This window comes from Zerene cesonia, chromosome 7 (genome assembly GCF_012273895.1).
Source record: "Zerene cesonia ecotype Mississippi chromosome 7, Zerene_cesonia_1.1, whole genome shotgun sequence".
In the NCBI taxonomy this organism is placed as follows: Eukaryota; Metazoa; Arthropoda; class Insecta; order Lepidoptera; family Pieridae; genus Zerene; species Zerene cesonia.
In genome coordinates this window covers 2,514,786-2,526,342 of record NC_052108.1, presented here as the reverse complement: position 1 = coordinate 2,526,342, position 11,557 = coordinate 2,514,786, and the positions used below count along the sequence as shown (strand labels likewise).

Below are 11,557 nucleotides of genomic sequence, written 5' to 3'. Positions count from 1 at the left end.
TAAAAAGCCGATTTTGATGAAAACTAAAACGGCACAGATTTTCGAAAATTCAGTATTTCGAACCAGTTTAATTTGAAAGAGAAATATGTTTAATTACATAAAAGGAAATTGTGTTTAGTTACACCAATTATAAGTCAAGAACGGCTGCGTTCAGTAGTTATTTTAATGATTTTTTGGTTTATTGGATTTGGAATAGAACAAAAAGTTTAAAACTAAACTAATGGTGGTTCGCCTGATGGTAAGCGATCACCACCGACCATGTACATTTGCTAAGAGCTTGAAACGTTCCAATTGCGTTGCCCACTTCAAAAGGAATAAAGAACTAGACTGGAGAGGGTGAAAAATTTGCTCAAAATCGCTTGACACTCAAATGAGTGGGTAAAGAGTTGCACTGACCGGCGAGCAGCGCGGCGAGTTCGCGCACGCGGTCGCGGCGCTCGCGCATGTAGGCGTGCGCCTCCCACAGCATGGCGGCGAGCGGCGCGTCGCCGCGCTCGTCCATCGCCGTGTCGCAGGACATGGGCGGCGAGAAGCGGTAGTACGGCACGCCCAGCGCCGCGCACCACGCGCGCGCGCGCTCCACCACGCGCCCGTCCGACTGCGTCGCCTGCGAGTGCCGCGCCGCGCCGCGCACCGCTCGTCAGATACACACACGCATACACTTGACACGTCTCGTCACACGCACACACACAGACGTGACATGTCTTGTCGCACTCACACACACATACACACGCGCGCGCGTTCGAGCGAAACGTCTCGTCACACGCACACACACAGACGTGACATGTCTTGTCGCACTCACACACACATACAAACGCGCGATACGTCTCGTGACACATACGCGCACACACGCACACGCACACATATCTCTCTCGATAACTACACATTGATTACACAACAAACGTCAAACATCTATTCATTTAACTGGAGTGACGTCAGACACGTAAACGTAGAAAAAGAAAACACGAACGTATACAGTTTACCCATCCGAGTAGAATTAAAACTATGGTGCCAAACTCGCATACACACTCACGTCACATAATAAACTAGCGGTCCGCCCCGGCTTCGCCCGTGGTACATATATGGCCTATAGCCTTCCTCAATAAATGGGCTATCTAACACAGAAATAATTTTTCAAATTGGACCAGTAGTTCCTGAGATTAGTGCGTACAAACAAACAAACTCTTCAGCTTTATAATATTAGTACAGATAAAACTATATAACCTAATGGGTTAACTAAAAAATTTGCGTAAAAGTACTATGAGTTGAAAGTTCTCTTAACTCATCATTAATACAATGAAGTGAATTTTTTTTTTATTATTTTCAATACCTTCTTAATGATTTGAAATTTATGGTTTATGTTTAATAATTATTTGTATATATTTAGTATTTACATATTGTATATTTAGTTATAAGTAGAAAAATGTAATCCTGTGTCATTTGATTTGTTCTAAGCCACCAAGGTTCGAACGTCAAATTGTCCTTCGAACCGGATCTCATCGATCGGATTTTATGCATATCGAAATTATTATTTTAAACTTGTAAAACTAGTTGTTTTAATTATAATCTGAAGGTAATGTTTTCAACAAATTCGCTCTATCTAAGTAAATTAAAAATGTATTTAACGCACCTGATCAACTAACAGTTTGCCGATAGATGATAGACCAAACGCCAGTCTAGCCGTGTCCCACAAACTCTCTGGTTTGAACACATCTATATCCTTTAACTTCGTCACTGGAACCATACCTGAAATATTTATAAATTACATATTTATTTAATTTCAATTGAATGTCAGCTTCGCCCTTCAATAATAAAGGAAAAGATAACAGTCTTCGATAATAAAGGAAAAAACAGACACTGTTCATACGTAAAGCATTTATAGCGTTAGTAGGGATGTGATAGGTGAGCGAATGTAACTTAAGTGATTTCCCAGATTCTTTCACATCTAGAAAGCAATCTTGGGTGAAATTATTTTAAGTTTTAAAGAATAGAAAATTTATTTATTTTTCTTTTTTTTATTTATTATTTTTTATTTCACCGTCGCTAATGGAGCAGGTGGGTCGCCTGATGGTAAGCGCTACCACCACCCATGATCATTTGGAGAGGCGTAAAATCGATTGCAGACTTACGCCTCTACAAGTGGATTGCCGACTTCAAATTGAAAAGTGATTAAGAAAGTTTTGACGAGAGGAATAAAGGAAAGGACTGGGAAGGGTAAGGAAAAGAATATGGGCTTCCGGCTTTTCCACATACCGAAAGAAACACAGCAGTATGCTTTTTCACGCCGGTCTCCTGTGGGGGTTAGGTACTTCCCCGGTGCGAGCTGGCCCAATTCGTGCCGAAGCGTGCTCGACTACCACACACAATGATAAAAACCATACCCGTTCCACAAGAAACGACGACTTTAAGGTGCGTCTTCTTGGCGGCTTCGTGCTGGCCGGTGGCTTCCAGCGCGAGCCGCACTTCCGCTATCTCGGTGAGCGCGTCCAGGGTCGGGTTGTTGCCCATTAACCCGCCGTCCAGGTATCTGAAAGTGACAAATTAAAGTGTAATTATTGAGTGAAGTTTTATGAAATAAAAAGTAATAATTAATTGTATATTACCCTACTATAATGAAATTAAAACAGGATACTGAAAAACAAGTTTTGTATGATATCAATAGGCAGACATAAAAGAAGAAAAAAAGTCTAGAAAAGGCATCGAATGAAAATACCCTCTACTCTTCATTTTATAATTTTGGCAGTTCACAAACATTATACTGAACTTTAAACTGGAGTCGTTGCTGAGAAAAAGGTCCAGTTTATTTTGAATTACAGCATATTTATTTTATAACATATAATAAAGAACTGAAAATCTTATCTTGGTGAAGAAAAGCGGTTGGTGATTATAAGCTATACGTGTGTATGTTTTAGCGTATTCGTGTAGTGGTGTACCTGCCGGAAGCCCTAAAGTATGAGGGCGCAGCCCCGGTGGCGCGCGCCGCTTGCCACACGAGCTGCTCGGCGGGCGGCGGCGGCTCCGGCAGCACCACCACCGTGGAGTGGTCACCCGCTTCTGCTTTGGGACCTGTATGCGACATATGTGTCACCAAACAACTGTACACTCTAATTTATGTTGCTAAATTGTGATCCGTAACACTTGCGCCATGCAATTTAATGCGTTTTTTTTCGCAAAATTATGATCTTTCCATGTGATAATATGATTTTACGTCTCTTGGACATGTCTACACACTCTTCTCATAATAGCTTTCCTCAAATTTAAATACCTCTTGTTGACGCAAAGGAAAACAAATCGCAAAGATACGATAGGTGTATCAATATTAGGCGGAAACTGCGCTATAAAATAACAAATATGCTAATACCCTGTACAGAAAGACTAGCTTAACTTGAAAAAAGAAATTAAAAAAAAAGCAGGAGGAATAGAATGTAAAGAAAACGGTTATCGCGAGATAGTGGGATATGCATGCAAATATTTAGTTAATTTTTTAACATTTTAGTATGACAATACCTACATATTATAAAAATATAGTCCTCTATCGCGTCCGACTACACCGATTTTAATTCTGTTTTTATCAATGGATAATGTACGAACCACAGTATCCATTGATGAAAATGGAGGTGCCAGTAAATAATTTGTTAAGTTTTGCACAGTGCGGGCGAAGCCGCGGGCGGTATGCTAGTAAGCTGTAAATTCAATCACAGTTCACTCACTGGATGTCCCATTAAAGTCGTAGAGGAGATCTTCAGCGGATTGATAATTTCTGAAAATGTGCAAGTCCACCGGCTTCCGGTCCGCTAGCACCGCCAATATCATCAATTTGGGATAATCGATATCCGCCATTACAGTGTCCGTACCTAAAAAAAATGAATTAATTTTAGTTCAGAAGAAAAACTCATATTAAATTAATGAATAAATCTCAATAACATAATTTAGAGGATTATAATAATAATACATGGCTGAAGATTATGTTTGCTTGGACCGATTTCAATAATTCTTTCACCGTTATATAGGTACATAATCCATGAATGCTATAGGTTATTGATATCAACAAACGACACCAGAGCAGATAGCTAGTTGAATTGTAAAAAAAATCAACTCGCTATCTGCTAAAAAAGTACGATAATTTCCTTTTTCTCAATGCAATCGAAAATACTGGAGTAAAAAACTCCAGTTTTGTGCTTACTCATAAAATACATTGATTTACTTGAACAGAGTTTTTTCTCTTTCGCACATAAATAATTTCACATACGAAAGACATAAATAATAACATCAATAAACGTAAATTATAAAATAATATATCTCACCCAAGCAGTCCTTCAAAATGCTCTCAAGAGCTTCCGAGGGGTACGGCCGCATGCCAACAAACGCAAACTCCTTCATCCTGAAGTACAATCTCTGGCATTCCCTCAACGTCTTGCCAGTGGCCAATGCCAATGCCAGAATACCGCCAGTGCTGGTGCCAGCGACCCAGTCGAAGCAGTGTATTATCGGCTTGCCAATCGCTGCTTCTAGGTTTAGCAAGATTTGAACGAGCACTAAGCCCCGGATTCCGCCACCGTCTAGGCAGAGTAAGCTGAAAGTAGAAACGATTATTTTTAAAGTATACTAGAGCGTGTCTATGGCATCGATTTTGACTGGAGAAGTTTGAAGGAACATAAAAAACAGATGATGGCTCAGTGGTTAGGACTTTGGACCTAAAGCGAAAAGTTGAGGCCGATTGATAGACATAAATGGATTTTTCAATTCATCTGCACATGATCCACATCACCACTGCTCGAAGCGGTGAAGTAAACATCGTGAGAAACCCGGCCTGATCAAACCCGGAAGAATCAAAAGTTCCACCACATGCGATATCTGCGAATCCGCACTTGTCCAGCCTGGTGGATAAAGGGCCGAACCCTCATAGGACGTCCAAGTCCCTGCAGGAGAATATATATGGGCTGATGATGATGTTGATGATGATGCTACTGCTGCTGATTATGATCAAGATGATGATTATGATGATAAAACCACTCACCGGCCTTCATTCTTGCTCGTGCCCAACGTGGCGGCTCTGTCCATAGTAGCAGCAGTGAGCATATCACTAATCATTTCACGCGTCGCCGCTCGAGCGAGCGGTGGCGGCGGCACACCGTTGTACTCGCCGCGAGAGGAACACGACGGACCACACCCCGGCACGTCGGATTCGCACCTGCATTGACGAAATAACATGTAGGATCAATCAAAAAATTGCCATGCGAAAAAGTAGTTTTTTAAAAAGTTGAAAGTTGATTGAACAACTGTTTCCAATTACCCCCGTTTACAATTCCCCGGCTTGGCTATATTCAGAGATAAATATGAATTTTAACGTTGATAAATTTAGTTTTCTGTTAAACTGTAGGTAGCATAGCCACACTAAGCGCTTTTTAGTCCTCCTATTTAATAGGGAAATAACTACAGCAAGCATTTTGTAAATGTATTATATGTGTCATAAACATTACAGAGTAATAGAAATAAAAAAGGAGCACCATACTGTGAACAATTTAAAAAAACTAAACCAGATTAATTTCTACTTAACCATCTTACAAAAATATAAATGTAATTTAACACAATTCCTCACCTCTTCGCGCCAACAGCGTGTAGATAATACAAGATCTTATCATAACTGCTGTTATTCGACATTTCGGTCGGCACCAAATGCCTGGCAGTCAGCCCGGCATTGTTCCTCGCCTCCAACTCCGCACCGAACACAATAAGCGCTTGCACTATCGACGCGTTCGTTTGTTTCACGGCGAGATGCAGTGGTGTGTTCCCCTCATTGTCACCGATGGAATGCTCTGCGCCTCGGGACAGCAGCGCGGTGGCGCATTCCAATCTGCTCCTTAGCACCATAATGTGAAGGGCCGTTCTCCCGTCGAAGTTTAGGGCGTTTATGTCGCAGTTCTTGTCGACCAACGCTTCGACCACTTCGCGGGATATCGCCCAGTGTAGAGGCGTGCCACCGCGTTTCATGTCCTCTTGGAATAACTTGGGTCGGCTGTCTTGGACCACGTCACCGACGATGCCTGGTAATTCAAATTAAATTTATCCATTGCTAGACGCTTGTCCCGACTCCGCCCGGATATCGAGATTCCTGTTTTATCCTTAGGAACGTTTAATCGGAAAAAAAAGTATGCTATCAACTATGTTAGCTCATATCCTGCCTGTATACCAAATTTTCATCAAAATCCGTTCAGTAGTTTCAACGCGATTGACGGACTAACATCCAAACAAACAAACTTTCACATTTATAATATTAGTGTGAAGTGTGATGACAATATTATTACAATCTTAGGCTACAGTTCTATACAGCCTTAACGCCGAACTATCGTGAAATTTGCAGTTTCGGCACAAACTCGCAATTTTGTGGATAATCAAATGACTTGCTAATCTAGCATCATATGAAGTTTGTACCAAATGAAAAGTTTTATCATATGAATGTTACGTAAACTTCGTATGACTAACTATAATGGTAACCTTGGAGTAGGAACGGACGCTCAAATCAGTTATAATCGACAATGTGATAACATCAAATACAAAAACGTGTCACTTCACACATAAAATAATTATTTTCTACAAAAAACATCTTCCGTCTTTTCTGGGGGGAGGTAACACTCCAAATTCTAAATTGGGAATGACATAAATATCCCATCAAACACAAAGTTATCCTCGTCAATTGGTAGAAAACCCACGCAGATAATCCAAACCTATCCTATCCTACTATCCTATCCTATCCTATCCTATCCAACTAATCCTACTAATATTATAAATGCGAAAGTTTGTAAGGATGTGTGTGTGTTTGTTACTCTTTCACACAAAAACTACTGAACCGATGTAGTTTGGTACGTAGATAGCTGGACAACTGGAATAACACATAGGCAGACGTGGGTGACACCGCGGGTCGCAGCTAGTGTATAATAAAATCTCATTAGTTTTTGGGATGTCTATAGAAATTACAAAATTGAAACAAGTCACACAACAAAAAATGTTATTCGTAAAAAAGATCCTTGAAATTTAACATTGATGACCGATTGTCAACAGAGAAATTTGTTTAACAGATTCAATATTTATTTAAAAATCGCTTATCATGGGATGCAGGATATTTCATATATTAATGGATTTTCTTTTTCATATTACATTTGATTTAAAGGCGAAAATGCGAAATTTTTTTAATTCCACAACGAAACATATCATTTGTGAAAGCGGGGCGGCCCGCTAGTATGTATATAAGGAAAATATAATAAAAAAATAAACCGAACAAACTTCGCCGAGCCTAAATATTTTTATCAATTAACAGATATAAACACATTCAATACTAAGATATCTATGTTTTATTATCTTACCTAGCAGACATTTATGCGTCATCGTCGTTATATAATGACTGTATGCACAGATATGACACGAGCGAATGTATTTGAACAACATTAGACAATATTTATATAGATGCCATTACTATGTCTAGGCTTAATATGGAACGATGTTAAGAATATTAGCTATTGTTCCTGTTGGTCACGGTTCGGATTTTCCAAAGCTTTATAAAAATTTAATTGATTATGATATCACGTTATAGAATAATTTTTATTGACGTCACATAAGAGAATCCGTAAATTATGTTTTTTTTTAGTGTAGGAATCATTGGAATATCAAAATTATTTTAATCGAGGAATTACAAATTAAAGGAAAACTGTTGGACCTCAATATCAACTATTACTATCCCCCATTCTAAGTTACAAAAAAAGTTACAAAAAAAAACAGAAAAGAACTAAGTCTATCATACATTAAATTTTAAATAGAATCAAAAGAGTATGTTGTCCTCTTATATGTTTTTTTTTTTAATTATTTCATTGATTGTGACATGAAATATCAAGTAACATAAAGAATCCTTTTACCCATAATCTAAGTGAGCAATACCTCAGCTCGACAAGTAAACTAAAATCACCTGGAATTGCCTGACTGGTACTCGCAGTGGTACGTTTCAAAGCGGCAGTCAAGTTAACATCAGCCCCAGCCAACAGCAACGCCCGCACACAGTCAGGCGCATCCGCGAGGCAAGCCATGTGTAGAGGAGTGTAACCTTGCTTGTTGAATATATTCAAAGATTCTGATGTTTTGCTTGCCAATGCCTGAAATATTTACGATTTAAATATTTTTTATTTAGTTTATAAATGATGATAATTGATATTATAGAGCCTACAGCATTCAAAATATAGCATGAGATTACAATAATGTTACATTATTCTATCATTACTTATGAGGTACATAATTTTGAATTTTCTAGACTTGCATTTTAGAAGAAAAATTACAGTTACTGCATATCGAGATAAATCTTTTATCTGAAACAAATTTACTGACAATTCTCAGTTTAGTTTTCATCACACTTCATGGTTACCTAAAAGATCAATCTGTAGCAATAAATTGCTTAATATTCGATTTCTCTATGAATGATTACAAAAACTTGCTTTAGATGGTTTAAAGTGGTTACAGAATATGGAACTATATTTTAAATTATGTTACACTGAAAATATGGACATAAAAAAATCCACTAAAAACTTACATTAATAACTTCTTTGTTGCTTGCAGCTGCATAATGAAACACAGAGTTCCCATCGAGATCAATTATATTGAGAGAGCACTTCATTGAAAGCAAACTTTGCACCATTCTGACATTACCAGTTTTTATTGCTATCTGTTTAAAATAAATATCTTGGTTTAAATATGTCGAATAAATAAAAACAAACAAATAATAAATGATATAGGCTACATAAAATTTAATATCTAAAAGTTTACCCCACTAAAACCATGCCCCTGGAAAAGCTTATGCCAGCAAGAGTGATAGACAGAGAGAGATAGAGAGATGTGCCAGGCTTCCGATGCAAATCAGTGAAACACCACTACATTCCAAAGTAGTCTTAGTATAATAATCCAAACAGAGAATTTAATTTTTTTAAATTTTTCATATAAAAATTATATATTTTTTTCGAAGTCGGTTGAAAAATACATACTCTCATTATTTCAAAACATACCATCAGCGCTGTAGCACCAGTTGCAGGATCCACTTCATCAATGTGTTTTTGCACATCGGACTCATTGAGAAGCTCATATTGTCCAAAATGTGCGACCATGTGAGCCACTGTCCATGATTTGTGCTCACTTAATATATCACATAGCTTCTGAAGGCTTGGTACAGTACACTATAAAAAAATCTTGTTATTTTTTATATTCATGGCATTACATTATATAACATAAAAACAGGTACTTAAAATTTTTCTGTATTTCCTTATTGTAATCTATCAATAATAGATAATCAGTGATATTTTATAAATTTAGGTATTATGATGCAATAAATATTTAGTAATATCAGTTCACACAGATTTAAAATAAACTGCATCTTTCAAAGACCATTGAGGTTAGATACCTCAGTAATTATATTTCTTCTAATATATTAAATTTAAATATACTATTTACAGTAGGTATTTATTATACATACATTTTACCATCATAACAAAAATCTTATTGACTTTTTAATAAACCATTCATATAAAGTTATCTTAAGCAGCCATTATAATCAGCATCAAAGTATTTATCACTAAAATGGTTAGTCTACAGTTATATTCACATTATTGGTTGTTCCTAAAGATATACATTTTACTCAATCAACCACACATAGATAACAGTTTAAAATGCCCCATTTTTATAACAAAAAGATAACTCTTGTATAGACATGTATGCTATTATAAGAAACTATTGTTTCTTCGGGCTTCCGTGCTACTAAAAAGCCGATATCACCCATTAAAGTGAAAACTTTCCAATGGTGAAAGAATTATTGAAATTAGTCCTGCAGTTGTTGCATGAAATGTTACAAACATACAAAAGCTTCCTCTTTAAAATGTAGTATAGATATTCCTATTATAATATATGCAATAGAGTATAAAGGATCTGATATATGAACCATTTATAACTTCCAGGCAAAATACATATGCAGTTACTATACATACATTATACTGCAGTAGATTTAAAGAATATTTATTTGGTACATAATTATTTCTTACAGGCTCTTTATTTTCCATGTTGAAATTTAATACAATTTGATGATTAAAGAGATACATATTATATGATAAAAAAGGACACATAGATATGAATCCCAAAAACATTTTACTGCTGTTTTGAGTTGCTTACTGTGAAATAAGTATAATATCTCACCTCCTTTGTTACTTTAATATACACAGGAATCCTTTCTTTAAATATTATAAACTTTTCCTCACATTCTTCTCTATTTTCTGAACGGAATAAGCTGAAATTAACAGTATAACTTGGAATAATTTATTTCATAATTGATAATATTCCTTATTTAACGTTACAAACCTGTACATTTGGTGTAAGCTCTCAGTGAAAGGTTTGTGTAGAACAATTTCGTAACACTTATCCTTATTATTTTTCCCATCGGAGGGATTCTTTGGTCCATACATAAGCATTGAATCATCCCTGTAATGTATTGGTCTCGAAATATAATTGTCAGATCTGACTTCTATAACTTTATTCGGTGGGTCTTCGACCGCCAGCCAATTCCGAAAAACTAAAAAAAAAAACGATATGTATTGAAAAACAAGAAACAGTTTTCAAATGAGAAAATTATTTATTTTGTTTTAGTACTTACAGGAGTTAAACATGTTTTTCTATTGCAATTTTCTCTTTAGTTATATAAGAGGACACTACTCGATTTTTATCATTGCACGCACCAATCAATAGACTTGTTTATAATTAATTTTCTTTTTAATTGTCGCTATATTTTTTATGCCTGACTAGTTTATACCTAATATTCGTCGTTTCTCCTCTGAAGATGACACACGAATGACATCAAGCCATCAGACATCAAATGACATTAACGTTTAGAAATACGTCAATAATAATTTTAGGTATGAGCCATTTCACAAAAAGAAGTCTTGACTATTTGCCAATGTCAAATATATATAGGTAGGCATTTCATTAAATACTCATTACAGACACTAAGCCTTTAAAAACTCTCATGTCGTCTCGTATGGCAAATAAAAGCAATAAACATATCAGAATTTTACAGCAATAGACTTAGGGCCACACATTACGAACAAGTTCAAAGAGTAGTATAATAATAACAAGTTACTAATTGGGCCAGCTCGCATCGTATCGCACCTCCTCAGATAATCGACGTGAAATAGTACTAGTTACTATGCAACTTCGTTCGATGAATGGGAGATCCGGCGACCCATATCCTTATCTTGACCCTTCCCAGTCTTTCTCTTATTCTTCTCGTCAATCCTTTCTTTGTATCATCACAATACATCCATCGATTAAAAGTTATGTACGTTTATAATTTACATTTTTCATAGCTCATAGTTTACAATATACATTGCATGTCAAATTAGAAAATCATTTCCATCGTAACTTTCTACCTTATTTTTTTTTAATTTAACTTTAATTTCATCGTTTTGTTATGATGTTTATTATGAAAAACGAGGATCGCGTTCAAACTTAGGTAACACAAAGTCTCAGGTTGAGGAATTGT

At 36.5% G+C, this 11,557-nt stretch overlaps 1 protein-coding gene across 1 annotated transcript in view; it reads right to left on the bottom strand.

Annotated features, from left to right (window-relative positions):
* The window catches only part of LOC119828291 (85/88 kDa calcium-independent phospholipase A2), a 12,490-nt gene extending 1,619 nt beyond the window's left edge, over positions 1–10,871 (bottom strand). Inside the window, exons 1-14 of the mRNA XM_038350408.1 lie at positions 10,673–10,871; positions 10,381–10,591; positions 10,219–10,309; positions 9,042–9,209; positions 8,573–8,704; positions 7,958–8,141; positions 5,600–6,044; positions 5,018–5,191; positions 4,305–4,573; positions 3,711–3,854; positions 2,934–3,066; positions 2,382–2,527; positions 1,631–1,746; positions 397–607 (exon numbers count right to left, since the gene is read on the bottom strand). Coding sequence (XP_038206336.1) covers positions 397–607; positions 1,631–1,746; positions 2,382–2,527; positions 2,934–3,066; positions 3,711–3,854; positions 4,305–4,573; positions 5,018–5,191; positions 5,600–6,044; positions 7,958–8,141; positions 8,573–8,704; positions 9,042–9,209; positions 10,219–10,309; positions 10,381–10,591; positions 10,673–10,685 — 2,437 coding nt within the window. The 5' untranslated portion in view covers positions 10,686–10,871. The remainder of the gene's footprint in view (positions 1–396; positions 608–1,630; positions 1,747–2,381; positions 2,528–2,933; positions 3,067–3,710; positions 3,855–4,304; positions 4,574–5,017; positions 5,192–5,599; positions 6,045–7,957; positions 8,142–8,572; positions 8,705–9,041; positions 9,210–10,218; positions 10,310–10,380; positions 10,592–10,672) is intronic.
* Between the last annotated feature and the right edge of the window lie 686 nt (positions 10,872–11,557).